The sequence below is a fragment of the Rousettus aegyptiacus genome, unplaced genomic scaffold (genome assembly GCF_014176215.1).
Source record: "Rousettus aegyptiacus isolate mRouAeg1 unplaced genomic scaffold, mRouAeg1.p scaffold_m13_p_9, whole genome shotgun sequence".
Lineage (NCBI taxonomy): Eukaryota > Metazoa > Chordata > Mammalia > Chiroptera > Pteropodidae > Rousettus > Rousettus aegyptiacus.
In genome coordinates, this window is record NW_023416312.1 from 39,713,978 (window position 1) to 39,724,817 (window position 10,840).

General features: G+C 36.9%; 1 protein-coding gene across 20 annotated transcripts in view; it reads right to left on the reverse strand.

The window, feature by feature from the left end:
- Positions 1–6,656, reverse strand: part of ATRX (ATRX chromatin remodeler) — a 246,852-nt gene extending 240,196 nt beyond the window's left edge. For 5 of the 20 annotated variants that reach the window (XM_036226899.1, XM_036226898.1, XM_036226893.1 and 2 more), the window contains exons 1-2: positions 6,405–6,655; positions 5,637–5,681 (exon numbers count right to left, since the gene is read on the reverse strand). In XM_036226899.1, the coding sequence (XP_036082792.1) occupies positions 5,637–5,681; positions 6,405–6,424 (65 nt within the window). In that variant the 5' untranslated portion in view covers positions 6,425–6,655. Of the gene's footprint in view, positions 1–64; positions 155–5,636; positions 5,682–6,404 lie in introns of those variants that run through there. The other 15 variants (XM_036226907.1, XM_036226906.1, XM_036226904.1 and 12 more) reach the window with 10 other exon arrangements.
- Between the last annotated feature and the right edge of the window lie 4,184 nt (positions 6,657–10,840).

Sequence of the window (10,840 nt, forward strand, 5' to 3'; positions counted from 1 at the left end):
CATAGTGTATACATATTAAGTGATTAAGAAATACATAAATACAACAATAAATATGGCACTTTACCTTGAAAAAGACCTGAAGTTTGCTTGTGGAAGTGGGCATCAGAAGGGTTGCAGCTCATGAATTACTGTGAAGTGATGGAAGGAGGGTTATCTGAAATCGGATGGAAAATTGTAACAACAAATGTGGATGGATGTGGCTCATAACACAAGAAGTGAACTGAAGTAGCTGGGAGATGTCTGAGCTGTGTGCACGCATATGTGAATATTTTAATACAACTCAGTTCAGCTTGGTGCAGTTTCCTGCATTCACTTAGGGCAAACTATTTTTATAAAGGACCAGATAGTAAATATTTTAGGTTTTGGGGGCCATTAGGTCTCTGTTGAACCTATTCAACTCTGAGATTGTAGTACAAAAGCAGCCACAGACAATATAAACAAATAGGCTGGGGTGTGGTCCAAAAGAACTTTATTTATAAAAATAGGCCACTGCTTGTTGGCCATAGTTTGTTGACCCCTGACCTTGCAGACAAAATTCTGCACAAGCAAATTCAAATTGTCTTATGCTCAAATTGTTCCCTGATATGTCAATCTTGTTGGAACAAATTCACATTTTCAAAACAAGCATTATATCAGAACAAAGTTTGAAATGCTACCAAATAAACCAAAAAACAACTAATATAATTCAAATAAGCAAATTAACAAATCCAGTATCACTTGAAAATAAGATTTTTTTGATTTTGGATTTTATAAATCAAATGTGACCCAAAAGTCAACTATTTCAAATGACCAAAATAAAGACAATTAAGGATAGATTTTGAACAATTATAGTCATTCAAGATTTGTACATTAAATTCTACACAATCTTTAAAAAGAGTGGGTAATACTTTTGACAGTGCTGAATTGAAATCATCAGGCCCATTCACAAAGGCACACATCTTTTACAAGACCATCAAGCCACAAACGTACTATAAGATGATTAAGTTCTAGAGATCTCATGTACAGCATGATGACTACTTAATAATACTGTGAGAGTAGATCTTAAATGTTCTCACCACAACAGGGGAAAAAAAAGGTAATTATGTGAAGTGAAGGATGTGTTAACTAACCTTATTGTGGTAATCATTTTTTAGATATATACATATCAAATCACCTTCGTAAACCTTAAACTTATACTATGTTATAAGTCAATTATATCTCTATAAAGCTGGGGAAAAAAGCATACTAATTACAAAATGGTTATACAATATTTGCCCAGGAGTTGAGTTCAAAATTCTAAGTTGACTTCCTTCCGAATAGAAAACACTACTATAGACAACGGTCCTTTGCTTAAGCTGTTATACCTCACATCTGGAATCTTCCCCCGGTCTTCTTTGTCAAAATTGTACCCATCCTCTAAGAGCCAGATTCAAATGCTACCTCTCTATAAAGCCTTCCCTGGACCCCACCAGAAATGTGTTCCTACTCTGAACTCCCACAGCAACTTAGTTTTACCTAGTACTTCAAAACTATTTGTGCATATGTCTTATTTCCTCTGCTGTGTGGAAAATAAGACTAATCTTTAACCATACTAATCTTTAATCCCTCTGCCTGGACTACCCTTTTTCATAGTCATCCTTAACTGCTACCTCATATTTAAGGCCCAATTCAGATACCATCTCCTCTGTAAAACTTTCCTAGATATTCCCCCAATTAGGCTTTCCTTCATTTCTGATCCCTACCGCAACCAATATATCTCCTTTTTTGCACTGCTTTGTAACATCTTATTTATTAACTCCCTTACCAGATTAAGAATGCCTTAAGGAAGCAGGAATTTTGTCTTTTACTTTCTGCATACCCTAGCACAGTGCCTGACCCCTAGTTGATACTCATGTATTTTATCAATAAGGCATTCGCCCAAAATATGGAGCATAGAATATACATACATGAACACCACTGCCATACCAACAATTTTTTAAATAATTATTTTGTGGAACAGTTAACAAAAAAGCTGGACTATAGATACCAAGAACAGCTACTTCAAGCCAAAACTAAGACAAAGTCTCAGAGACAGAATCTGAAAATAGTGGCCACAGGGCAAAATTCACAGATCCTTTTCCCAGGGCAAAAAGCACAACTGGCTAGGTCTTCAGAAATATCACCTCCAATCACAAAAGGGCAGAAAAATAATACAACTGGATATAATTATCTTCCAAAACGGAACATATCCTGAACCACAGTAATTACCAAACTTTCCATCAAAAAGTTTTTCTTTTCCAGTACTGGCAAAAGTATGTGTACGTGATACTATGATGTCATATTAGCAACAAAACACCCGTATCCTAACCATGTAAGTTTTAAAGCAAAAAAGATGTACATACAATGAATAAGGAAACGTCCCCTCATCACTATCTTTCTACCCTCTAAAAGGAAATAAAATTTTAAAATGATTGACACTCACATAAGCAGGATTATTTTTTAAATAACTTTATATAACATCTAGTACAAGCTCATTTTGCAAATGACAAAGCAGAGGCCTAGAAAGGATAAGCAATTTGTCCGAGGACATACAATCAGTTAAGCAACAAAGCTACAACTAGAAAACCCTGGTTTGGCTCAGAGTTCAGCGTTCATTTCTCTATAGCAGCAGTTCTCAAACTTTTAGTCTTAGGACTTCTTTAGGCTCTTAAAACATTTAAATATTAACAAAGACCCCAAAGAGCTTTAGTTTATTATCTTTTAAGAACCGCTGCTATAACCATATTGCCTCCTCCATAACAACTGCAGGCTTTATCAATATCTATCAAACTTACTCCTCCATTTTACAGATGGAGGTTAAACACCTTGCATATCAGCTATCAAGCCAATTATAAGACAAGCATTAAGATACAGGTACAGAGATCCTACCTAGACACTCCTTTTATACTGCCCTGCTATATTCAACACTCCAAAAGGAAAATCTATGCATCAGTTTCCAATGGCTTAAACCATTTAAACAGCTTCTGTCAATGTCCAAGAGGACATTCAAGGTCTGGCGGGAAAGATTTCATATAAACCCAAGAATTATTTATATCCTGCCGCATAATCCATAAATTTATTCATACTCCAAAAGTGAAATAGGCACATAAATACACACAATTTCTTATGGAAAAGTTATTTCACACACCTATATCCAGAAATTCCTTTAAGTGCAACATTTTTCTTATTTCTAGAAATGAAATATAAAATTGAAAGCTCATGGCCAATTATACAAAGGGTTGCCAATAATGAGAACTGGCCTGATCAAAATTAAAACAGAAATGTCTTTCTTTTCACCCCAACCAATAACATAACCAAACGGCTTGTATTTTAAATGCTTTCAAAACCCTTTATAACATTTGCATCTATTCCCCCTCCACAGGCCTGGCTTACTGCTTTCCACATAGTGGTAATTCAAATATTTCACAGATTTAGGTTGGTATGCAATTGTGAACTACTACCCTAACAGTGACTTTCTAAGACATTTTCTCAACATCCTTCAATTTAGACCACTTCTGCCTTTTAAAATTTAAGACCAATAACAAGTAATACTGCTGTGAGCTTTTCAAGTAATCAGTTGCTATAAGGATTAGAATGACGAATCACACCAAATCTCCAAGATCTTCATATAAAAATAAGTTAAAGTTCACCTGTCAATCAGAAGCTTATCTTTCATAATGCCAAAAATTTGAAGAAACAAGCCAATCGTATTTAAAATAAAACAAATAACAACAACAAAAAAAATATTTAAATAATAACAAAACCTCTAAAGACTGAGCCACTAATTTTTCAATGTATGATTTAGTCAGGTGACCAGTTTTTTCATCACGGACTCCTAGAAATTTTCTTTTTTTTTTTCTTTTTATAAACACAAGTAAAAATCAGAACTAATCAAGTGCCCTACAGAAGATCTGATGAAGAAAAAAATCTAGAACTACTGTGTAACATAAGTTTAATTAAAATACATAGAAGTGATCATATTATTTGTCTCACATTAGAAGAGAATCAAGAGTGATTTGGTATTGTGGGTTCAACTCACTCAAGTATTACCTGTCAGATTATTCTTTAATTATGATTATGGCTTTAGATGAATGACACTTCAACCTGAGACAGTTCTAAACACCCACTTGGAGCTCTTTCATAGTAAATAATCAGGGAGCATCACGCTTTTTTAAATTAATTCTCTACATTTATATATGTGGTTCTTTACAAGGGGTTTTTCACATAGCTTAAAGACTCTCCTGGAATTAAATGTTTCAGTTATTTTACCATCTCATTTGAACATAAGAGGCAAAATATTATAAACAGCCACAACCTCAAAAACCTACAACAAATGACCACAAGAGTAGCTCTAACATGAGTTTCTTCCATTGTAATACTTGGGCTAAATTAAAGTGCTCATAATCATGCTAGATCTGGCAGCTCAAGGAGGCATTAATACCTTGTGGTTAAGAACATAAGCTCTGGAGTCAAGACTGGGTTCAATTCCAGCTCCATCAATTACAAGTTGTATAACTTTAGTCAAGTCCTCTGATCTCTCTGTGCCTCAGTATCCTCATCTTCTGTAAAAATAGGAACACCAAGTACTACCCAATAGGGTTTTGAAAATTACATACAGTAAAGGTCAACAATAATCACTCAATTTTAGTTATGATTATTACTATTACTGCCAAGATCTACTAAAATTCAAGGCCCATAAGGAAAACTGACCCTGGCATAAAATAAATAATTCAATTCAGAAAGTCTCTATATAGTTACTCTGTTCACTCCAAAAGAGAAAATCCGTTCAGAACACCCTATAGTTTAAAATGCAGATTTTGTGAGACATAGTAAAATCTAGAAGTGTTATTTAACTGTAAGGTAAACCTTTCACGTAGAGGAATATGAGTGCCTGATAATAATCAGCCAACACGTTGTACTGGGTACTTCTATGTGCTCAATACCCCATAAATAAAAGTTTACTGTACTTGAGCCAATTAACACATTCAGAAACCAAGGCCACAATCTTTACACAACTAGGGATCTACAATCTAAGAACTAAAGTTGATTTTTTTTTCCTCAAGGTAAGGAAAGCATCTATTTACTACATGTTAGTGCAGAAAAATAAGCACAATAAGTATCGCAGGCTCATTCCCAAATTCTACATGCTAGCTAGAGAGTGCCCTAAAAACATATAACATCCTAATAGTTATTCAAAGGCACATTTTGCCAACTACAAATGCAATTCTGATCTCTGCTCCCTGTAATTTTCTTTATTTTACCACTAGGCGACAAGGATACATCGGAGTAAAAAAAAATTACTTAATTCACAAGGGATGAAACGTCAAATGTCAAATTGCCTGAAAAGCAAGCCAGCCACCTGTGTAAAAGTGGTATACATTTCATATTAACAACTCTTATTTTTAGACACTCAAGAGGCAAATCAGAAGCATAAGAGAAAAACAGCTTCAACCTAATAATCGTGCTTGATAAGAGGCGGCCTGCCAGGCACAGCTTCCCTTGCAATAAATCTTACTTCCCATCAATCCATGTTAACCTGCTCCTCCATCCACAATGGACTAAATAAATAAAAATAGGATCTAATTACTTCTATTTGAAATTTGCCCAGAAATTGGAGAAACATTTGAGATCTGCCTTACCACCCATTAAAGCTGGTCTTCACAAAAGTAGTATCCTGGGGTCCTCTGGAAGCAAAACCCTGCGTTAGTTTCCCCTTGCCTAGAGGTAAATCCGAGGATACCCTTCAGGATCTGGAGTATATCTTGCCAGAGATATAAATACCTGGCAAGACTCACCAGTTCCCCCCGCCCCCCCCCCCAAAAAAAAAGAAAAGAAAAAAGGGCTTGTCACCAGGGGCTGCAGAAAAAAAAAAAAAATCCGCAAGGAAGGGGTACTACTTCCCGTCTCCAGCAGTCTAAACACCACTAAATCGTCCCAGGATCTCGCATCCTCCCGCCCGCCTGCCTGCCCCTCCCCCTCTTCCCACCGCCACCCTCCCTTCCCACCCTCCCACCCACTTCTTCCTCACGCAGTTTCTAGGCCCAAAGATTAGGAAGGATGACCGGGATACCAAAAACCGCTTCCGACTTCGGGGGTCTCCATGCCACAGGCATCAAAGAATAAACAGAAGCAGCCAACTAAGCTTCACCAGTTAGGGTAGGCTGAAAGAAGCGCCCGACACGCCAGGCCGCGCCCCCCCACCGCCACCGCCACCGCCACCCCCACCCCAGGGTGGAGCGTACCGCCGAGTTTAACCCGAAACCTTTCACACCTAAAGAGAAAACGATGCCTCTTTCCGCTAAGCAACAGACAGGCTTGACCCACCAAACCAAAGCTTTCCCAAATACCCAACTCAGAGGCGCGGAGGCCCAGACCGCTAAGACCCGTGAGACGGGGTTGCGTTTTACCTCATGGGCTCAGCAGTCATGTTTTCGCTACAACGCCTTGTCGGCTTCAGCGACTGTAGGGCGCCGCTCTTCGCTGCTCGGCGCACGGTTACGATAGAAATACACTGAACTCTTAGTCGTCACTATAGCTGGTGCTGGAACCTCCCCACAGCTCAAAGGCCGCTACCACTGCCACCGCTGCAGAAGCCGCGGAAACAAAGCGACGCTGCCGCCGCCGCCATTTTGTTGGGCCGAGGCTCAGGCAGGAGAATTGGCGCGTCCTCCCTCTTCTTCTTTCCGTCATCCATTGGCTACCTCCTCCTCAGCGCAGATTCTTATTGGCTACGGAAATTCACCTTCTTTGGGGGCCTGTTGCTAAGGCGGTCTACGTCATTTGATCCTCTCCACCTTTTCATAGGGGGTCCAATTAGTCCCATTGACCTGAAAGCGCTAGTGACTATTTTAACTTTATTTTTAAAATGCGTTTTGATCCATCCTCTTTTGTTGACATATTGACAATAACATCGACTTACATTTATTGAGAATTTACTATGTGCCCAACACTATACTAATCTTTATCCAAATTATCTCATATAATTTTTATATCCTTTGAGGCAGACAGCTGCTTGTTACCTACATTCTCCGGATGAGGAAACCAGGACACAAAGACCCACAGTAGTGGAGTCGAAATTTAGACCAAACACCACACACTCTTAACTACTAATCTATACGGCGATCCTACATATTTTCTTTCCGACATTAAAGGTTATCCTCAAGTGCTTTGCTTTCCTGAATGTTCTCTATATAATATTCAGCATGCCATAAATACAGGTATGTATTTATACATGTGCCATAAATAAATACATGTGTGTATGTATATTATATAAATATATAACATTTAAGACCAAATTAAGATCTGCATACAATTACTTCAATATTGAATAAACTCTAAATTGCTGCTTGAAACAAACACACACACACCACATTTCCCGAATCTGATGTGATCTTTACCTCACAAACCAACCGATCTAGGTCTATGTCCTTATTACAGAGGTTTGGCTGGATGGTGTCTGACTTCGTGGTCTATAATTTAATTGTCAGTTGGTAATTGCTGCAAGTAGCAAATCAATTCTCTAAAATCGAATCGTTTCAAATTTTATTTCCGACTGTATTCTACTGTACATGTTTTAGTTAATTCTATTTGCTTTTCTTGAAATTTACAAGTGCTGTTGTGTTTAGGTGACAGAGTTTCTGCTTTTTGTCAGAATAGCAAGTGATGGGCCTTTTCTGAATGGAATTCTTTGATAATCTGATGGGCTCAGGCAATTTTTTATTCAAGAGAAGTTTATACACATTTCAAGTCATCTTTCAAAGATTCAAGTACCATTGCCAACTGTAGAAACCAGTCTTATGTTTCTGGTATACTGATTTACTTGTCTTCCACACGTTAAGTAACACTTAAACGTGCAATTTAGAGAAGTTATATTTTCCTCCCTGGTAAATGCGATTAATTTGAAATGAGATCCATTTCATTACAAAACGGCACACAACTTTTAAATTAACTTTTGGTGACAAGGCTTATTAAGACGAAGCAGCTTTAAATGACAAATTCCAAAAATATAGAAACAATAACAAAATTGTAATCACAGAATTTTCAAAATATACAATAACTCACTGTAATTGTTAATTATAAAAAAGAGTAATTCTATACTTTTAAAGGATGACTATCAAAGTTTTACTGATATAGGTATGTTACTTTGAACAGATGAATCTCAATAAGTTTCCTTCAACCGTATTTTAGAAGAAAGTCACTGGTACACATGTCTCACATTCAAACTGCCACAGAAATCAACATAGAACCTTTTATTGAACTCTTGAACATAAGTATGTAATTGGAAAATTTGCTTATTTGCTTTGGAGGAATGACAAGATAAATGACTTAAGAGAGCAAGTTGAATGAGGCAATGGGTACTCACTCTACTAATTGCTAATAAACACTATTGCAAAATCTATTTTATGTCAAAATCATAATGCAATGGAAATATCTGTGAAATGTTAAATGCATATATCCTTAATCTAGAAATTTAACTTATAGCAATTAACCCAAGAGACACATTGTACACATGGAAAATAAGATATCCATAAGATTATTCTCTGCAGCATTGTTTGTCACCTCACAGCTTTGGAAACAACATACAAATTTCTCAATAGGGAACTTGTTAAATAAATTATGCTACACATACAAACAAATACCATGTAGCTCCTGAATATATATTTTTTCCAAAACAATTGCATTTCTATGCACTAATGATGACCGATCCAAAAAAGGAAATTAAGAAAACAATCCCATTTAGTGTAGCATCAAAAAGAATAAAACACTTAGGAATAAACTTAACCAAAAAGATGAAAGACTTGTACACCGAAATCTATAAAACATCACAAAAAAAGAAAGAAAGAAAATGCAAATAAGTGGAAAGACATCCCATCCTCATGGATTAGAAGATTTAATATTGTTAAAATGTCCATAATAGCCAAAGGGATCTAGATATTCAATGAAATGCCTATCAAAATCCCAATGATGTTGTTAGCAGAAATAGAAAATAGAATTCTAAACTTCACCATAAACACTCAAGGGATCTTGACTGGCCAACACAATCTTTTCTGGGTTTTTTTCTGTTGTGGCTTTTTCCTTTTCTTTTCTTGCTTCTTAAATTACATTTATTAGGGTAACATTGGTTAATAACATTGTATAATTTTCGGGTATACAAGATCATAATTTGACATCTTTGTCACCCCCAAAGTCTAGTTTCCTTCTGTTATCATATATTTAATCCTTTTTACACATTTTGCCCTCCCCCATCCCTGTTGTCCATAACAATGAGTTTGTTTTTGCTTGTTTTGTTTGTTCATTTGTTACTTTGTTTTATATTATACATATGAATGAAAACATATGGTTTTTGTCTTTTTCCAAGTAAACACAAGCTTGAAAAAAAAGTAAAGAAGAGTTGGAAACCACACATATCCTGATTTCAAAATATACTACAAAAATACAATAATCAACACAGCGTGGTATTAGCATAAAGACAGATATACAGACCAATGGAATGGAAAACAGAATCCAGAAATAAATGCTTGCATATATGACCATTGACCCTGACAATAAATGTACCTATTAAGAAGGACTCCTGGTAAATAATTGGGTTCAAATTTATAAACAGAGTCTAGCAGCTGTTGCTAGACAGGAGCCTATTATCCTGGTTCTGCTTAAGGGAAGAGTTGCACTGAACCGCCTGCTTCCTGCACTGTGTTTCTGCCATCTGAGTCAACCCTTATAAAGGAGCTCTTAGGCTCATAAATCAACCAATGGGCTGAAGAGCTTCCCTAACCAATCGTAGCTGTGCATCTGTATCATCATTTGCATCTTTACTGACCACTCAGAGTGGTTGCATTTCGACCAATCAGGACAGTGTTTTTAGGCCCAATCAAACTATGAGGATTTGGAATTCTCAATTGCATGAAAATGAATCAATCAGGGACCAGGAGCAGGAACTTCTCTACGTAATCCAGTTTCACCTCTCTGCAGAGAGAACTTTCGGTTTTCGGAGAAGACTGTGTTCCCCAGCTGTTGCTGCAACACCAGCTGAAGCTGTGACACCGGAGCTGTGGCACTGGAGCTGTAACAATAGGGTGATTTCACCTGACCTGCTTTTCCCAAGCCACATTACCTGAGTAGCCTTGCCCAAGCCACTATGGCTGTGCTGTTTCGCACCTGAGCTTTTTATCCATGCTGTTCCACAGCCAAGCCGTTTCACTATTCACCTGTTTTCACTGAGTAAAGTTTTTTCTTCACCACATCCCAAGTTGGGGACTCCTGGTGGTGTTGAATTGATGAAGATAAATTTCAATTAACATGGCCAAATGATTTTCAACAAGGGTTCCAAGACGATGAAAAAAAAGACGCTTGCAAAAGAGCGAAGTTAGACCCTCAAATTACATTATATATGAAAATTTCCTCAAAATGGATTAAAGACCTAAACCTATAAAATTCCTAGAAGAAAACACAGGAGGAAAACTTCAGGGCATAGGATTTTGGAATGTTTTTAGGACGTGAGACCAAAAGCACGGGCAACATAAGTAAAATAGACAAATGGGACTATATCAAACTTAGAAACTACTGCACGTTAAAGAAAACTATCAACAGAGTGAAAAGGCAGCCTTTGGAATGGCTGAAAATATTTACAAATCATATACCTGGTAAGGCTTAATATCCAGAATATATAAAGAACTTCTACAACTCATCAGCAAACAACAAATACCTTGATTTAAAAATGGGCAAAGACTTGAATAGACAATTCTCCAAAGAAGATATACAAATGGCCAACAGACATATCAAAAGATGCTCCATGCCACTAATCATGGGAAATTCAAATCAAAACCACAATGAGATATCTCATGCC